Source organism: Balaenoptera ricei, chromosome 11 (genome assembly GCF_028023285.1).
Source record: "Balaenoptera ricei isolate mBalRic1 chromosome 11, mBalRic1.hap2, whole genome shotgun sequence".
Lineage (NCBI taxonomy): Eukaryota > Metazoa > Chordata > Mammalia > Artiodactyla > Balaenopteridae > Balaenoptera > Balaenoptera ricei.
The window spans coordinates 73881580-73902268 of NC_082649.1; the positions used below are offsets into that span (position 1 = coordinate 73881580).

The 20689-nt window shown below is 36.6% G+C and overlaps 1 protein-coding gene across 1 annotated transcript in view; it reads right to left on the reverse strand.

The window, feature by feature from the left end:
* The window catches only part of ERC2 (ELKS/RAB6-interacting/CAST family member 2), a 743450-nt gene that overhangs the window by 456626 nt on the left and 266135 nt on the right, over positions 1-20689 (reverse strand). The window contains exon 5 of the mRNA XM_059940600.1: positions 8764-8931. Coding sequence (XP_059796583.1) covers positions 8764-8931 — 168 coding nt within the window. The remainder of the gene's footprint in view (positions 1-8763; positions 8932-20689) is intronic.

Consider the following 20689-nt stretch of genomic DNA (forward strand, 5'->3'; position numbering starts at 1 on the left):
GTTTTTGATTAAAAAGGGATTTTTGTTGCAACACTTATAATGAGATTTGAGCTGCAGTAACAATATAAAATTGAAAGCAGAATTACATATAAAATGAGTACTGTAAAATATCATTATTTTAGTACAATGGAAAATAAGGTGTTTGTGGTTTTACTCTATAAATTCTGTGTTGTCTGCTCATATGTATTCCTTCTTGGCTGTCCTCGGAATAGCCATTCTGATTTCCGAGTCCTTCTGCACCAGCATTCATTTGTGGTGGGGGGAACCCAGACAATCAACATCTCCTAGGCACTACTTTTTTCCTCCGTTTTATTGGCTTTTCAGGACTAATTCCTGTCCATGCATCACACTGGTGTTCAGTTACACGGCAGACAATGAATTTTCCTAATCCATTTAGTGTGCTGACAGAGCCATGTTCACAATTTATAGAATTTCCTTTTAGACATCTACCTATTTCACAGTTCATTAAGATTCAAACTGAACACCTGTGTTTATGAAGTCAAAAGCAATTTTATACTAACAAGGTGTTAAGTATGGCATTTTCTGAAAGCCTGAACAACAATAACAACAACAAAAGCACTAGACTCTGGTCCTATGGAATAAAATAATGTCTATAGCTACCTGTACCACCCTTAATAGGCCAAAAAAAAAAGAAAAAAAAAATTGCAGCCAACAGCCATAACACATTTTAATTTCTCCACCACATGTCTTTCATGTTTTACCTTAGGAAAGCAAGAGTATGAAGTTACCTTGCAAAGTTCACCCGGATATCTAAAATCTGCAAAAATCTTAGGAAGTAAAGCCTGGCCCCTTTAAACAATGTCTTCACTAGCTAGATACCAGGACATTTTCAGCATTCTGGGGCCCACAAAGTCTGACCCTGGCTCATTTTTATGTGACCCCAAAGTTTTCGCATCATTAATAAAGAGAGAATCAAAACAAAGCCCACAGACATTAGGAGAGGGGAAAGTGTGTAGTTTGGCACTGCCAACGTACATACCCTCAAAATGAAAAGGGAAAAAAATAAAATGCACATAGCAGAGGTGGTGACCCCTATAACGACTGTGTTTCCCAAGACTTTTTTTTCTACTGGTAATAAACTGTCTTGCAGACCTCCCAATTGTGGCCACCATGATAGTTACAGCTTTGCAGGTTTATGTCTTTTTCTTGCAGTTAAGAGTGTTATCAATAAAAATTTCCAATGATGCCCTTCCTGGTTAAATAAAAACATTTTAAAATGTGAAGCCAACGATGGGATTAGAATGGAAAAATACAAGTGACACCGGGATTTTGTTTTGTATATTTTTTCACCAACCCCCTTAATTTATTAATTTTAAAGACATTCCTTGCAAGTCTTAAAAGTGATACAATGCACCCTGATTTGGCACTGGGGAATTTTGACAGTCTTAAAAGTTGGTTTTGTCATATGCTACTAACTTTTTGAAAAAAAACCCCTCACTTTTAAATGCTGTGATTATGAAGGACATAAAACAAAAGTCTATCTCAAAAAGGACACTTCATGGGCTTCCCTGGTGGCACAGTGGTTGAGAATCCACCTGCCAATGCAGGGGACATGGGTTCGAGCCCTGGTCCGGGAGGATCCCACGTGCCGCGGAGCAACTAAGCCCGTGTGCTACAACTACTGCGCCTGCGCTCTACAGCCCACGAGCCACAACTACTGAGCCCATATGCCACAGCTACTGAAGCCCGTGCACCTAGAGCCTGTGCTCTGCAACAAGAGAAGCCACCACAATGAGAAGCCCGTGCACCGTAATGAAGAGCAGCCCCCGCTCACCGCAACTAGAGAAAGCCCGCGTGCAGCAACAAAACCCAATGCAGCCAAAAATAAATTAAAAAAAAAAAAAAAGGACACTTTAAATATTATCCTTTGAAGGCTGGAATAAAGTGATTAAAAAGGACTTTACTGCTTGCCAGTCAACCAAGGCAAGAGGTAAAAAGGAAAACTGAAATTATTGTTTTAAAGTAAAGGAAAACTCCTTGTAAATCCCACCTTATGTATTGTGGCAAATATTATTTCCAGTCATTTAAAAAACTCCTTTGCTCAACATGTGTGAGTTCAGAAGAAAGAGTAGTTCCTTAAGTATCTGAATAGTTTGCAAAGCCCTATGTGAATGCATCTGGTCCCGCAGCCCCTGGAGGCCACAAAGCGTTCCCGACTCCTTGTCAGGGTGACTTTTTATATCCAAGAATCCCGGCCTCACCATGCAGTGGGGTAGAGGGCCCATCTCAATGAGAAACAAACCAAGAAACAAGGACTCATAAAACTTGTTCTTTTTCTCCACGTAACAACATTTTCATTGTCAAAAGCTTGGTTTTATGATTCATCTTGAAAACTGACAGCCCAACTTTGCTTTCTAGTTGTGTTATCACACTGAATCATCCATGACTCAGAGGAACAAAAAATGCTGCCACAGGCTCAGAAAACACCTCCTCCACCACCAGTACCTTGCACAACCTCCCTGAAGAAGTGATCACCATCACTTCTGTTAAAAATGCATTTAATTTTTACATTACAAATGTACAGCATGTGTATCATAGGCCATTTAAAGATCACCTGAGTTTAACACAAAAAGAAAACACAGTAAGATACTGCTGTCCATTCTTTTACTTTTTTTCTACAAAGGGTGCATGCATGTTTGTGATATGTATATATATACATATCACAAACATCTTTAAAGAAATAAAAACTAAATATTATACAATAAATTCTTCTTAATATACTAGAATTCTAGTCTTCATGAAAAATGGTACCCTCCCTAAAGTTTAGGTGACATCCTTCATTACTATGGCCACAGTGCCACTGTTATAGCCACAATGTTACTGTAAGAATTTACATCTCAGAGTTATTCATTCTTATCCCTCTTCATAGCCAGTAGAGGGTTGTAACTAGCTAGTGAGCATTCTTGAATCCCTAGTGAACCTCCCTGTTAAGAAAGAACTATAAAACCTGCCATAACCTTTGCCATGAAGATTAAATGAGATAATGTATGTCAGCTTCTTGACACAAAGAAAGCCCTCAGCCAGTAGGACTCTTATGAAAAGTGCTAGATTTCTAGTTAAGAGTTTAGAACTTGAGAACCCAAGCCCTGTTACTCACTGTTCTGTGACCTTGAGCAAGATACACATCCTCTCTGAACCTCTATTTCCTTGTCTTAAAAAAAAAAAGGTCAACAATACCAAATTCACAAGTTGTAAGTCAAGTTTAAAATAATGTATTGCATGGAAAACACTTAGCCACAGTTCCTGGAAAACAATATAGCTGCCATGTCTTGTGCTCAGTAGACATTTGGGCAATAAAATTAAATTAATAAGTCCAAGACCAACAGCTTCTGAGATTATGGGTCCCACCTTGTCCAGCACCTTGCACATCATAGATGCTCAATAAAATATTATCAAATGATACCTTGCTTGTTTAGACAAGTTGAGGGAAGGGCCTGTCTAAAGTATAGCTGACTGAAGCATTTCTAACTAGATGCAGTAACTCCTGAAATAATCTGTAAGCCTATAAATACCATTCCCTTTCTCAAGGAGAGCCAGGTTGCTTGGATGTAGGCTCAAAGAGGATCAGTTTTAATCAAAACATAAAATCTTAACATTATCAGAGTAATCACCTTAGCAATATTAGCCTTAAATTATAAGAGGTATAAATAGACCTTTTTTAAAAAATTAATTTATTTTCGGCTGTGTTGGGTCTTCGCTGCTGTGCGCAGGCTTTCTCTAGTTGTGGCGAGCGGGGGCTACTCTTCATTGTGGTGCACGGGCTTCTCATTGTGGTGGCTTCTCTTGTTGCAGAGCACAGGCTCTAGGCGCGTGGGCCTCAGTAGTTGTGGCACACAGGCTCAGTAGTTGTGGCTCGTGGGCTCTAGAGCACAGGCTCAGTAGTTGTGGCGCCCGGGCTTAGTTGCTCCGCAGCATGTGGGATCTTCCCAGACCAGGGCTCAAACCCGTGTCCCCTGCATTGGCAGGCAGATTCTTAACTACTGCACCACCAGGGAAGTCCCTAAATAGACATTTCATACACCTTGCATACTCTAGTCCTCAAAAGAGCTAAACATCTAGTTCTATCTTCTTTCTTTCCTTTACTTATCTGCCCTTAAACAACCGAAGAAAGATGAAGTCCAATTAAGACCTTGTGTGGAATTATTACTAACCAGTGATAATGAACTCACTGAGTGTTTATGGTACTGTGATCAGTTCTCTATCATATATCCACATACCCAATATAATGTTGACTGGATGAAGGCAGGAACCATATCTGGCACATAGTAGTCATTTAAAAAATATATGTTGAATGAAAAATGCATGAAATCTATAGGGCAAGGATCTTTAATGTGAAACTCTTGGAAATGCTTCAGGGTATCTGTAAACTACCTGAGGGCATATACGTTATTTCACATGAATATAAGTATGTATGTGCCGAGGTGAATTTTCTGGGAACTGAGCCAATAGATCGCATGAGATTTTCTTATATTGATTACATTTAAAAAACAAAACCAAAAATGTTCTGGACCCTTACTATGGAGCTGCCACTAACCTAACCTGCATGTGTTGCCTCTAGCCTTCATGAACACAAAACCCCTACATTCTTTAATTAACATGTTGTCAAGTGTTTTTTCTTAGACAAGTAGAATGTTTCCCTAACCTATTTGGAACAGAAATGAGTATAAAAGCTGCATCATATACCACTGTCACATAACATATCTTCCAGAATACAAAAAGAGATGTCATGCCTGGCAGTTCAGAAATCATGCTGGGCTGGGGCAAAGTGTACTCCCAAGAAAACAGAAAGGAATCTTTTAATTTGGAGCTAGAACAAAATAGATGGCACTTTCGTAGTATCTTCATTTCTCCGCATCGTTCTAGGACATAAAATGTGACTCAGTTGAAATATAAAAGTCTGAGCTCAGTAAAAGCAGACACCAAAAATTCAAAGGAGACCCACAAAGGTAGACCCATAAGAAGAGAAGTGAGGTAGAGTATTCCCCAAACATCCTGATATACAATAGTAATAACAATCACAACAATGATAATAATCAACACAATTTATAGCTAAAACCCTTTAGTAGAATCAAAGCACTTTTCATATAGATGCATCAGGCTGGTACAATGACTGCTGTTTTACAGATCAAGACATGGAGGTTCAGAAATGTAAGTCTTGTTCACGTCATAGTGATTAAATGGGGAGGCTAAGGCATGTCCACACATCTCCCACTTCTAAATGCTGTGTTTCTCATATCACATTTTACTTCAGATGATAAAATAATAGCTAGGCCTTTCTTCTTTCTGATTTCTGGATATGTTGGTAATTATTCATTGAAATCCATAGAAGTCAAGGTGCTGAAGTCTATTTATTATTATCTCTACTCACATGAAATTAATGTGTTGGTGGATAAGGGTAAATTGGTACGTGGGAAACATCAAGGGAAGTAGCAAAATAAGATACTTGGCCTTACGGTCCTTTGAAGCTATTTTAAAAAGTAAAATGTTATGTTAAGATCTATGTGGTGTCTGCATGTGTGTGTGTGTAATTATTATTCCATTGATTTATTGCACACATGTCAAAGAGCATCTGGGCATCTGTACGAGTTAAAACAAACCTACCCAGGAGCCAAGCCACATAGCCACAAACCCAGACAACTTGCCTCCCCCCTCACCCCAGTCTTCAACCTACTACCTCCCAAACGCAAATTCTGTGGTGGCAAAAGCCTTCCTTGCAGAGATTAACCGTTGAGTCAGTGACATCTGTCATTTTTACCATATTCTAAAAGAGTTGCCAAAGATAGTTGATGGCACAGATTTTCCAGAGAAACCAGTAGGGATCTTTCCATTCCAGAGAGAGTCCTCTTCTGTTTTAGCAAGAGTGTTCAGCAATGACTCAGGGATCTAATTGGAAAGAGCTATCACATGTAACCTCTTCTAAAGATGAAAACAGTATCTTTCACATGAACATAAATTCAGTTCTTTCATTGTAGGGCACAATGAAACATAACATATCTTACCTACTGAATACTCACCCACTAACTCACATTAGGTAGGGAGACTTTTATTTCCCTGTTTTTCCAAGAAGCAGGAAAATCACTTCAATGTATTTTACCCTGCTGCCAAAAATCCCTTGCCTATGATCCAACAATTAGAGCTAATTTCAACCTAAATTGCTTCCTCTATGAGATGGAAATCATTAGATAATTCTCTTCACTTCCATTTACAAAGATTTTAAAAGAAGAAAAAAAGGCAAAAGAAAATTCCTTGGATATTTCCAGCTGATAAAATCATTAATCTCACAATCCCAACTTCAAAGCAGAAAAGCAGAGAATCATCTCACTTTCTCTGCACATGGAGAGTAATTTTTTCTGCTTCAAAGTGCTGTCTCTTTATTGGGTCATTTTAATTATTGAACGTGGGATGGAAGCTATCCACATAATGTCACCTCTGTCTTTTTCATGAAATATGTACAGGTCTAATTTGGACTACATTAATTCGAGAGAGGTAAAAAACAGGGGAAAGAATAAGAAAAGGGAAAGAGGCCACAGAATACAGCACTCATCAGTACAGGTGAGAGGTAGTAAGCTTTTCCAAGCTGACTGTTCTCATTCTTTCCTTCTGGAGAGAAACTATCAAGAAGCCTGACTACCTGTTTGGGCAATACCTCAGCAGACTGCCTTGCTTCTCAAATTTCCTTCTACCCAATACACAGCAACACAATTACAGTAACTTTATTAGTAATGTTGGTATTATTGCCAACTTAAGACAACTGTGAGTACCATCTGTTGCAGTGTGAATGACCACTTTGAAGAAAAACTTGTGCTCTAGAATGGAGGTCAGCAAATTTGGCCCTGTTCAGAGTAAGCCTGTTAGAGTAAGGACAAGCCAGGCATTCCAATTCCCACTCAAGCCTCTTCCCAGGAAATCACAATGCCATAGGTGGTAAACTTTTTCTGTAAAGGGCCAGAGAGTAAATAGTTTCAGCTTTTCAGCCTTACAGTCTCTGTTGCTACTAAATCCTGCTTTGGTAGCACAAAAGCAGCCAAAGACAACACATAGATGAAAGGGTGTAACCATAAACTTAAATAAGTTTAACTTTAAAGTTAACTTATTTAACGTTAAATAAGTTTAAAGTTAAACTCATTTAAAGTTAAATAAGTTTAAAGTTAAATAAGTTTAAATATTAAAAAGTTTAATAAAATTTTATTTACAAAAGCAGGCAGAGGGCAGGATTTGTCCCAACAAGCCATAGCTTTCCACCCGTATTCTAGACAAGTCCTACATGGTAGAAATGGTCTATAGTTGTGCTGTCCCATACACTAGTCTCTAGCCACATGTGACTATTAAATACATGAAATGTGGCCAGTGTGACTAAGAAGCTCCATTTTAAATTTAACTGAATTTTAATTAATCTAAATTTGAATAGCCACATGTGCCTAGTGGCAACAGTATTAGCACAGTTCTAGATACTATTCACTGCTGCCTCCTCAAAGGAAATACAAGCCAACCTCCAATTTATGGCATAGTTTGCATTTATGCCTTAAAAAATAAAATATCCATGCTTTTACATTCACAATGGAACTATACACAACAGAAAATGATATTTCTTAAATGTAAAATATCTACATCATTGAAGCCAAAATGACAGTTTTGATTCGAAGCAATCAATTAACTGCCTATTGGCCAATCAAGTGCATAGACCTATCAGGTCCATGCCAAGACCTATCCAACCTGGAACTTGTTTCCTTTCTCCTCTGGACATTGTCCTGCACCTTGACTGAGGGCACAGACCTACTAACTGGCATGGCCCCATTAACTCCTACAGAAAATCCAAACCTACCCACAGACCCAAAACTGTATACATGCGAAGACATGGCTCCAAGAACACAAGAGAGAACATGCAACTCAATTAGACTGCCTTCTCCTAAAGTAATCCACATAACACATTGCCTCAACACAAAAATCAGGGAGATTCACAGCATTCTTTGCTATTGGCCCCATTTAATAATTTATTTTCTGGCAACTGTTTCAGTTACATAATAACTAGCTTGTGCTTTGCATTTCTTAGCAATGAGATATAATCCAATGAGAAGAAGCAAGAAAATAGGATAGCAACATGTATTTGGGTTTTTTTCTTAGTATGAATAAGAAATAACAAGCCACATTTCATTTAAGAAACTAACACAATATCAACTTTCTTCAATGGGTAAAAGAATCTTGAAAATTGAGGATACTCCTTAGGAAGTGAGAAACCCAAGGGTGCCAGGAGGGGGGCCTACACAGATACACAGTAAAGTAAGGTAGATGACATCCTGACACTTTTATGATTTTTGATAAAATGAAACCGTTTCAGATCCAATCATTTATCTATGGTTCCCAACTGCGAAAAAACTCTGAAAAATGAAAAAAAAAAAAATCCAAGTGTGAAGGAAGTTCCTTTGGTGGCACAACCTAACACGAACCAACAGAAGGCTCCTTATATAGTCTTTATTTACTCTACTTTAGTGTAAGAAAAATTTTTTCTGCAGAAATATCCATATGTTTGCTTATGCGATGTTGCTGCAACCCCACTGGGAGTGTTATACAATCTATGATACATGCAATGGATCTGACCTTTCCCAAATCCCCAAGATATCTGATATCCAAGATGTATCTGGCCCCAAGGATTTAGATAAGGGATCTTGAAAAGAAAGCTGTTCAGATAGGATATTTTCTATCAACTCAATGTCTGCTGCCCGGAATCCTGAAACAGTGCCTTACCTCGGTCTGAAGGATGGCAGCCCTCTGTTCTTTGGCAGTAAGCGACTCTTTAAGCACTTCAATGTGTTGCTTGCAATCTGAATTCTGATTGCTAAGAGTTTCAAGCTTTGTTTGTAAGGCAAGAAGTTCTGACTCCTTCTTTGAAAGCTCCTGCTTCAGCTGATCAATCTGTGAAAAATGAAATTACAAAAAATTAGAGCCGCAGCTCCTACTCTTTACATTTGAGAACGACTGAATTCTCTTAATTTTCAAGAACCAGTGATCATTCACCCAACAAGGCAGACCATGAGTTTGCTTAAAAATATGGCCTTGAGAGTCACTCAGTCTTAGGGGTCTGGGGAGGCTCTTTAAAGGTGACTCAGAGTAGAAAATAGGAAAGGTAAGGTCAGCAGCCTGCCTTCTACCTTCCACACCACTGAGAACCAAGGTTTACAGTGGAACGAAGGCTTCCTGGCCAAACCTACAACTCATCCAAGAAACCACAAAGTCTACTGACCATGGTCCTCAGAAGTGTCAACAGGGAGCTGACAAAGGTAATTACCCAAGACAGAACCTGGACCTTCTCTGCTACTCCACAATGGAAATGATCATTCAAGGGCATCATTTGACAGAAGAGAATCCTCACCCCAAAAAAAGTAAGCATTGAGGAATTTTTTCCTTACATTAAATACTAAAAAGACACGAACATAAAATACATATAACACAGAAAAATAATACAAGAAACATCTATCATTCAATTCACCAAAAGGATCATTAGAATTACCCATATCCCAACCCATTTCTATCTCCTTCTCTCCCACTTTGGAAATAGCTACCACTCTGAATTTTGTATTTGTCCTTTTCTTGCTTGTCTTTTAGGCTCACCATGTATTTATTACATCTGTAAATAATACACTATTTAGTTTTACATGGTTTTTAACTTTATTTGCACTGTGTATTTTTTTTTAGCACTTTGCTTTTTTCTACTCAATCTTATGTCCTGGAGATTATATCAAGTTATTGCATGTGCAATTTGTTCATTTTCATTGAAGTACAGTATTCCATTGTAAGACTTCATTAAAATTTGTCTATTCTGCTGTTGATATACATTTGGGTTTGCTTCCAGGGTTTTTTGCTATTACAAAAAGTGCTATTCTGAATATCATCTGGTACACATAGTAAAAATAACCTAGGAGTTAAATTGCTGGACCACATAGTATGCACATCTTCAACTTCACCAGATAACACCAAAGTGTTTTCTAAAGCAGTTATATTAATTTTCATGGTCACAAGCAGTGTGTAAATGTATCAATCACTCCATGCCTTTGACAATATCATATGTCACTGGCCTTTCACATTTTTGCCATTCTCGTAGGAGTTGTGGTCGATGATCTCCAAAAACGACTGCCACCAATTTCCTCCTACTTGTACACACATGCCGCTCCTCACAACTAGAGGAGGAGTCTGTTCACCATCCTCTTGAACCTGGGCTGGGCTGTGACTTGCTTCAACCAGCTAAATGCAGCATGTGTCATATGCCTGTTCTAGCCCTGGCCTGTAGGAGGACTGGCAGCTTCAGCTTCCTCCCACTGGAAGCCAACCACCAAGACAGGAGTCCAACCACCCTGCGACCACCAGGTTGCGAGGAAGCCCATACCAGCCCATGATCAAGCCATTCAGAAAGACACAGAGGCCTGGTGGAAACTGTGGCTCCTCTGTCTTGTTCTTGGTCTTAAAGGGAAGAATTGCAATGTTTCATCATTAAGTTCGATGTTTGCTTTAGCTTTTTATACGTACTCTTAAGTTTTAGAAAGTTCCCTTTTATTACAACTTTGCCAAGAGTTGTTTTTTTTTTTTAATCATTAAGGAATGTTCAATATTATCAAACATTTTTTCTGCATCTCATGATTTATCACATTTTTCACCTTTAATATGTTATAATAAATTATATTAATGGAGTTTAAAAATATTACTCTCCCTTTGCATTACTATGAACAATTTCACTTCATCATGATGTAGTATATTTTTTATATGTTACTGGATTCACCTTGCTAATATTTTATCAGAATCTTTTCTATGTTTATGGGTAAGATTGATTTGTAATTTTCCTATCTTGTAGCTTTCCCTTGTCAGGTTTTAGTATCAATTTAGCCTTCCAAATAAAGTAGGGAGTGTTCCTTCTTTTAATGTGTTCTGAAATGGTTTATGTAAAATGGCAAATTTTTTCCCATTAATGTTCACTAGAAATCACCAGAAAAACTATCCAGAGCTGGTATTTTCTTTCTCCAAAGACCATTACTTACTTCATCCATCTTTAATGATTATAGGAATATTCATATTTCTAATTATGAGAATCAATTTTGAGAAGTTGTTTTTCATTTAAAATTTTTTCATTTCATCTAAATTTTCACCTCTATTGGCAGGAAGTTTTCATAAAACCCATTTATCTTTTGATATCTATGGCATCTATGATTATCTTTTTTTTCATTCCTAATAGTCTTCATTTTTACTCTCTTTTTCTTGATGAATCTCAGCAGAAGCATGTCCCATTAAATGACCTCTTCAAAGAGCCAATTTTGGTTCTGTTGATCATCCAACATTTTTATTTTCTATTTCATTAATTTTTGCTCTCCTTTTTAAATTATTTTCTTCTTACTACTTTCCTTGGATTTATTCTATTTTCTCTTCCTAACTTTAAGTTGGAATCTAATCTCACTAATTTTCATACTTTTTTCTTTCCATGTATAAGCCTTCAGAACATAAATTTTCCTGTCAGTATCATTTTAGCTCACTCTCCCTAGTTTGATATGTAATATTGACAGTATTGTTCAGTCTTAAATATTTTCCAATCTCCATTATGATTTATTTCTTGACCCATGAATAATTTAGAAGTATGTTTCTTAATCTCCAAATATAGAGATGTTTCCTAGTTATCTCTGTGGTTTTTATTTCTTACTTGCTTTGTGAACAGAGAACATGGTCTGTTCTATACTAATCATTTGGAATTTGGTGTATCTTGCTTAATGCACAGTATGTGCTCAGTTATCATAAATGTACTCTGTTTACTGTGTGCTTGAAAAGAATATGGATCCAACAATTGTTGGGTGCGATATTCTGTATTATGTGCATGACATTTGATAATACTTCTAATTGGGTAGTTTAAGTCTTCTGTATTTTGATCTTTCAATGTGTTTCATCTGTTGACTACTTGAGAGTGGGTTAAAACCATCCACTGTAATGGTGAAATAATCAATTCCTCCTTGTAGCTCTGCAAATTTTTCAGCTCTCAAATGGTTTCTTTGCCTCAAAGTCTACAACAGCTTTCTTATGATTGGTATTTGGTTAGTGTGTTTTTTTTCATTTTCGGTGTATCTTTAATCTTATATTGGAGAAGTTTCTTGTAAATAGCATATACCCAGATTCTTTTATCCTATCTTATAAAATTAGTGGAGCATTCATTATCATTGTGGATACATGTGAATTTATTTCAACCATCTTTGTGTTTTCTATATATGCTACCATTTCTATTTCTTCTCTTTTCTTTCTTGCCTTGTTTTGAATGACTTTTTTTCTCATTCTATTTTTTTGCCTCTACTCTTTTAAAAGTTATACTTTTATACTTATTTAATGTGTTTGTTTTATTTATTTCTAGCTGTTAGGGTATTACCCTAGAAATCACAGCAGGCTTACATTTATCTAAGTCTAAAGTCAATCTACGCTTATCTTCTTTCTGAATAATATAAGGATCTTGAGACACTTTAAGTCCAGTCACCATCATCTTGACATTCACATTATTGTCATCATATATTTTAGCTCTTTCCTGTTTTTTCACTCATCATTTTTTTTTTTTACAGTCCATGTTTGTTTAGATTTACCCCCACATTTGTCACTATCTTTGTTCATTATTCATTCTTTCATCTCAGATATTCCTTTAGGAATCTCCTTGTGCCTGAAATGCATCAGTTAAAATTTCCTTTGGTGGCAAACTCAATTTTGGTCTAAAAATATCTCAACTTTATTCTTTTTTTATGAATATTGTTGCTGACTACTAAAAGTAATTTTCTAGGTTGAGAGATATGTTCTCTCAGCACATTGAGCATATTATTCCCCCTTCTGCCTGACAGAAGCTATTAAGAAGTCAAGCTCTCACTCCAAATTCATTTCTTTAAAGGTAATGGGGCTTTTTTCCACTAGTTGCCTTTTTTAATAGCTTTATTGAAATATAATTTATATGCCATACAATTCACCTGCTTAAAGCATACAGGTGATTGTTTTTAGTATATTTACAAAATTGTGCAGCCATCATAAGCAAATTTTAGAACCTCTTCATCAGCTCAATATGAAACTTTGTAACTATTAGAAGTCACTCTCCTTTCCTCACCGCCTATGCCCAAGTCCTAGGCAACCAATAATCTACTTTGCCTCTATGGATTGGCCCTTTCTGGGAATTTCATATAAATGGACTCTCACAATATATGTACTTTGTGACTGGCTTTTTTCACATAGCACATTTCAAGGTTCATCCATGTTGTACCAAGTATCAATACTTCATTGTTTTTTATGGCTGAATATATTTCACTGTATGAAGATGCCATATTGTTTCTATCCATTCATCACATGGTGGACACTTAGGTTGTTTCCATGTTTTGGCTATTATGAATAATGCTGGTAAGAACATTCATGTACAAGTCTGTGGAGGCATATGTTTTTATTTCTCTTGGGTATAAACATAGGTGTGGAATTGCTAGGCCACATGGTAACTATATGCTTAGCTTTTTGAAGAATTTCTGAACTGATTTCCAAAGTGACTATACCATTTTGTATCCCCACTAGCAACACAAGGGTTTGAATTTCTTCATACTCTCACCAACACTTGTTATTATCTGTCTTTTTACTTATCACCATTCCAGTGAGCATGAAGTGGTATCTCGTTATGGTTTTGATTTCTCTAATGATTAAGATGCTATCAAACATCTTTTCATACACTTATTAGCCATTCATACACCTCCTTTGGACAAATGTTCTGCTTTTTAAGACTTTTTCTTTGCCTCTAAGATTTTATGGCTTTATTTTTATGCAAATAGATTTCATTTTATTTATATCCTATTTGGGGTATTTTGAGATTCCTGAATTTGTGGACTGATACCTGTCATCAGTTTTGGAAAATTCTCAGCTTTCATCTCTTCAAATATGGCTTCTGAATAGTGACTGTCCCTACACTCCATCTCTCTTTCTCTGGAGAATTCAGATTAGACTTGCGCTACAGCTTCTTATTCTATCTTCTATGTATCTTATCTTTCATGTATTTCATCTTTTTATCTTTTATTTAATTTCTTCTGCCCTGTTTTCTAGTTTATTAAATTTCTCTTCTGCTATGACCACTCCGCAGTTATACCTATTTATCAAACTTTTAAATTTCCATTTTTATATTTTCCCATTTCTAGACATTTTATTTGGTTCTTTTTAAATTTGCTTGGTCTTGCCCTTTATTCATATTTTCAACTCCTTTTATATTTTAAACATATTAAATATATTTATTTCACAGTGTTTGCCTTAAAATTTCAATTTCTGAACTCCCTGCTTTCTGGTTCTGCTGTTTATTCTTTCTACTGGCTTTCACTTATGGTGGCTTGCTTTCTTGCAGGTTTTGTAATTTTTAAAAATTTTTTACTCATATGTTTTGGAACTTTATCTGGAGAAAACCACTGAGGTCTAAGGTGAATATGTGGTCCTTGAGAGCATTTGTCTCTGCCAATACCTGGGGCACAACCAAGCAAAGGCCCCTTTAAACTAAATTCGATACTTAAAAGTTTTTGGATCACCTCACACTGCACATCTGTGTAAGAGCCAGCTGTGGTTATGGATTCTCAAAGCTAGTTTTTTCACCTTTCTCTTGGCTCAAAGTTTTAAAATAGATAAATAAATAATTTTCCCTGGAACCCCTTAGTCTAGGTGGGAGGAGAAGAGAGTGGGGAGTTTATTTTTACTTTATCCCTGCACTAAGAGTGTAGCTGTCTGGGATCCCAGCTTTATGTGGTAGTGGGATTCCTATTTGACTCCTCATCTTGAGCAGACTCAGGCTTCTGTCACTTTCCTTTAGTGTCCCTGTGACTGTAAAAACTAAAGTTCAAGTTCACCTGTCTAGCAAATGCCAACAAGGAGACAGAATCAGTGCTCTACTTATCACTCCAGCCTCCTGCCTGGGCTTAATTTTGGCCCTTCAGATTCTTTCTAACTTGAAAGTTCATAAGTACATTTTAAATTGTATGTTTTTAAACTCTATTTGATCCAGCATTTTTGTTTTCAACAACTAAAACTAGCTAAATAAGAAGCAAGCTACTGACAATAACTACTGAGCATGAACAGAGTGGCATGCTTAAAAAGAACTGAGACCCCCCCATCTTCAGAAGTTTTCAGGGTGCAGCATTTACTAGAAAGATTGATATGGAATCCCATTTGCAGGGAGAAATCAGACTAGATCGGGGGACAAATAGGTTTCATCTTGCTTGCCAAATCTACAGGTTTGGTAATGGCTGGCCAGAAGTCAGTCTTGAGAAGGATTCTGAGTATGCTAAAAGGTTCACTGAAAAAGAATTGTGATAGATTACCAACATGCTTTGGGTATGTGTGACCAGGTGGTGGCACTGCTCAGGTCTGTGCAATCCATGAAATAACATTATTTCTTTATAATTTAACAAATCATGAATCTATGATTTTTAGCTAGAACAAAATAAGTCCTCTCCTCACCCCTCTCTTTATCTCTCTCACACAAGAACAGAATATAAATAAAATGAGGGAAAATCAGGATTAGGATTACAGAAAATTATAATATAAATGAAATCTGTTGTGGTCAGCACTCTTCTCAGGGGGTAGAGCCCCGGATCATATGCAGTTGTAGTTGACAGCACAGTATATACAACTATATATATACTATATATAGTTGTATATATAGTTGTATATATTTATATATAAATCAGTTTCCACATATGAAACTGATTTATCTGAAAATAAAGCTAAAAAAACTTTCAACTCTACATGCCTTAACAAAGATAATGTTTATAGTAAAAACAAACAAACAAACCTGTTTTGTGCTAACTTCTACAAATTATCAGAGTAGAAACTTCATGTGGGAGTAGGGTACTGAGAGAGGAATTTGAATGAAATTAACATCAATGGAATGGTATTTAATAGGAAGGACGACATGGCAGGGTCTATATACACCTACTTCATTCAATAAAAATAGATTGATAATGATAAAATTATCTCAGTCTATAAATATTGAATAGGCAGTTGCTTTAAATAGCTTTCAGACTATCACTACCATGAGGTAAATTTTAAATAAATATTTTATGCAGACAATAACAGAAAAAGGCTTTTCTAAGGGGAACATAGTTACAGGGTAAAAAATATTCTTCCATAAAAATATGCCTTTGGCTTCTTTTATAACCATAAACTCAATAAAAATGGAAAGTGACGCAATCTAACACACATGAGAACTGAGGCTGGGGAAGGTCTGTCTCCGTGATGGCAAGAAGAAAAGCCTATCGGAATTACATCACATGGTTTATATGAAGTCCATGTGGACATCAGGCACACTTCATCTCGTCTGAAAATTCCTCCACCACTTATGCCTGTGACACAACTTACACCCTGAAAAAACTACTTTGCCAAAGAAAACAGCTTCTTTTTCACTGCAGATATGGCCCTCATGTCTAGAAAGTGATATGCTTATTATCATGCAGTTTGGGTTGTGAGGTTTGTAATCCATCAGAGGTTAATAAGAAAATGTGTTACATATTCACAATAAAGGGGGAGATCTAAGACAGCAGAGTGGCATCTTTGGCAAACTCTGAAAACAGAGGGAGTGGCTAATGTAGAAGTACTGGGATCAGTAGATGAAAACTGTGTGAAACTAGGAACAAAGCCTTGTATAGAACAGGGGATGCCATCACTCTTTCCCTACTAGAAAAACAATTATTTATATGGTACATTCCATTCTTAAAGTCTTAACAGTGCTCCTGAAGGTAACTCATGCTTTCCACTGCCTCTTAGATTTTGCCCTCACAGTCTGATTCCTCTATGCCTTGGGAGTAGGGGGTAGAAACTGGAGTTTCGAACAGGGGAGAGTTGCACAGCTAGGAAGGTCTCCCAGAGTCTCAGTGCTCAGGGACAACGTGCATGTGCCAAAGGGCTTGCAAGATGCACAGATTTCAATCCTGGCTGACTATGTCTGGTATCCCTGCCTTTGCACAAGCTGAGATTCCAAACTCTGTTTTTACATTTTTTGCAATTCACCTTCCACTATTCCAAAAATGTTATGTCATGTTTATTCTATGATGTCATATTTATAAAAGCAATTTAGGTCTTCACTGCTACTTAATTTAATCACAAAGCTTTCAAGAGGACCTACCAGTCCCAGCCATCTGCTCAACATCAAACTGGAGGCGCATGCCATTTCACATGCTACTTAAAATACTTTCTTTCCCTCCAGCTACATTCTTTATTCATTTTAATAATTAATGCAAGCAGCACTCCCTTTTCATACCACAACATTGTTTCCATGTCAAATTTTCATTGAAACATTTAAAATTATCTATTTCAACTTATTTCTATTTCTGAAAATGAGTCTGTACGTAAGAATTATTATTATTAGCTGCCTTTATTATCTATTTGGAGCAAATAGTTGCATATTGAGATTGAGATTGATTGAGATCATGCCCTGTTAATGAAGAGGAATCAAATGCTGAGTCAATTTTATCACCAATGGGTCATAAAAATAATTTTCAGCTAAAACTTCAAAAATATAAGCAAATGAGAACATAGATATTATAGGAGCTATTTTTTATGATTAGGTTGAATTTTTAAACCTTTTTTCAATTTAAAAAAATAATAAGCTTCCAAGTAATCATGATAGAAAACATTTAGACCTCTATTAAAGAAATGCTCAGATTAAAGAGCACCTCCAAGCCTGGCACCTTTATAAACAGTGATCAGCCTGAAGGTGCCTCTCCAAAGGACCTGGTGAAAGAAAATTCTCTGGGGCACTCAAAAGCTTTCTACGTATTCACTACAAGCAGCAAGAAGAAGTAACAATATTTAGCTGCAAATTCAGGTTTGGTTTCCAAAGAGTTCCACTGCCCTTCTTGTGCAGCATTTCATAAGAATTTCTGAAACGTTCGTCTACCATGACCCTTCGAGTCTTTATGAACTATTAAAACAACAGTTTCTAAAGTCAACTGTCCCTGCCTCAAACCTAGCATTTTCTGCCAGACAGGATCCAAAGTCACCTTATGATTTCCATTTCTATCACTGCTCCAGTAAACCCAATGAGTTTAACAACTACATTTCCATTTCCCGTGTATGTTTTAGAGCCTCTAGATTTTTGCAATTTAAATCTAGTATTTCTTTTCTCTTTTGGAAAAGCCTATCATTTCATATAGACTTAAGTTCTTCCTACTTCCTTATCTGTGTGGAGTTGGGGGTGGAATGGTATTTTCACTTATCCTTCTAGGTTTGCTCAGACATTGATTTGAGTTTGCATTCTTCACCAGACCTGTCAATGTAGTCTTACCAATCTGATTATTTAGACAAAAAAAACGCTAACACTAAACTTACACAACTTGCATTACTCCAGCCAGAAATGGACTCTCCTCCCATCAAATCTTCAGGGTAGTATTTTGAGTACATTTCTTACCTTCCCAACTAAGTGGTCAGTATTGGAAAATGGGAAATACTTTAAACGTGCACCACTTTTAGTGCCCCTTTGGGGACCACAGAGCTCAAAATCCAATATTGAAAGCTTTATCCATATAACTCTGAACAAACAAAAGAATTCAAGAGACTCCAATGGTGACACTAAACAGTTTTCTTGTCAATGTGTGTAACCAACTATTGTAAAAATTAACTCCTCGGATATGTGTGATGATGTTGACAAGCAACATATTCCTATAAGCTTCGTAGAAAAGTTATCCAAATAGGCTACAATGGACCATGAACTATGAGAGCAATCCAATTTTAGAGGATATCAGTCTATGCCTCTAAAATTTAACAAGTTCCATGATAAATTATTTACCCAACTAGAATCAGTTCACACAGCCTAAGGGATCTCACAAAGCACAAAACACAAGCACTCAGGACTAAATGCTTAGCAATAACTACGTCTTAATAGACTTGCTCAACCATACCCAGGCTTAAATAAGGAATCACACTACCCTCTCAAAAGTAGGAAAGGTAAGAAAAAAAAGCAACTGAAGTAATGATACGAGGTATAAGCAATAAATGTTACAGCTCAATCCAATAAAAACATTCTTTCAATGGAGAAAATATTAAAAACTAACTCTTACTAGTACTTTTTAGGTAATGTTCTTATCAGTCTATAAGGGATATCTGCATGATATTATAAGAAATCATTTTTATTTATATTTCTTAGAAATCCATTTTTTCCCTGTTAGTCAAGTTAAATATAACATTTATATTACTATTATTATAATAATTATTATTATATTTGGTTATATGTCTTCAATAATAATGGATACTGTTATTAGCTACTTTTTTGAGCCAGGTGCTTTAACTACATTATTTCATTTAACACTTTGAGTCACCCTCTAAGATTTACATTGTTGCCCCCACTTTACAGAAGAGGAAAATGTGGCTGAGTGACTTAAGTCACTCCTCAAGGCCATGGGGCTAAAGGGCAGGCTAGAGATTTGCCAGAGTCTGCTTTAGTCTTCAGCTTGCACTCTTTTCACCTAACTCTATTTCTCTCCTCAAACATCCTTCTGACCTAACCACTTTGGGAACCCTTGAAAGTAACTAACCATTAAACGTTCAAACTAGCTCAAGGATTGAGAAGACTATGGGCTAATAAAGGTCATGACTTGCTTGCTGAAGACCATGTACATGTTTTATTCACCTGGGCACAATCTATGGTGAGGGGCAGAGTTAACAAATTTCATTGCCTTTTCAGTTGTAGAAGTGGCTTGAACTATCTCCCACTGCTGAATGACAGGACAGGGTGGGGAGGAAAAGTTTCAGCCAAAACAATAATTTCCCCCAAACTTCATGCGTTCACTCATATCTGTGCATCTGGTCTTCATTCCTAGAGTGATCTGGTCATTGTCTGCAGGCCACCCTACTACTGTGCTTGCTGCACATCAGCTCAACTCTCTATGAGGGAAGGACTGCAATAAAGAAACCAGAAGGGAGGACTGAGCAGGGAAACCCGTTCTCCATTTTGTGGCCATCCCTGAAAGGAAGGGGTTATATTCAAATACACTGGACATTCTTCTTATCTCTGCTCCTTGATATAAATTTTTAGTCACAATCTCAACTTCAACTTACAGATGGAAGCTGGCAGAAGTAAGCATAGTTTTTGTTTTTGTTTTTTTCCTAGAGAAACACACACACACACACACATACAAACACACACACACACACAAACACACACAGTGAAGCAGACGCTAGATGTTATTTCCGCTCTATAATTTTGAAAACTCTCTGCAATGACTATGCATGTATTTCACAACTGATAAAAATCATAACCATCATTTAAGCATTTTTCCTCTCAACTCCCACTGCTTTCTCACAGAAGTCTGCATCACTCTTAACTCTGTAGTATTTTATAAAGCAACAAACAGTAGTAAAACCTAGAACAAGAACAGGGGTATTTAAGAGCAAGTGGTAGAAAAAATAAGAAAAAAAATTTTTAACTGGTGTGATTATTGTCTTCAGAAAGAAAATAGCTTAAATAGAGGAATAAATAAAAGCATCTCAAAGTCTCAAAAGGCCTATTAGGCTGTTCGTAAATTTAATAATTATGCATATATAAAAATAATAGATTTTCAGATGATTGGTCCATTTGCAATCTAAGGTTTCATTTTGAAAAATACAAGCCAAATTCTTTAAAACTGGCAATACTGATATAAAATAATGGAACAGATTACTCTAA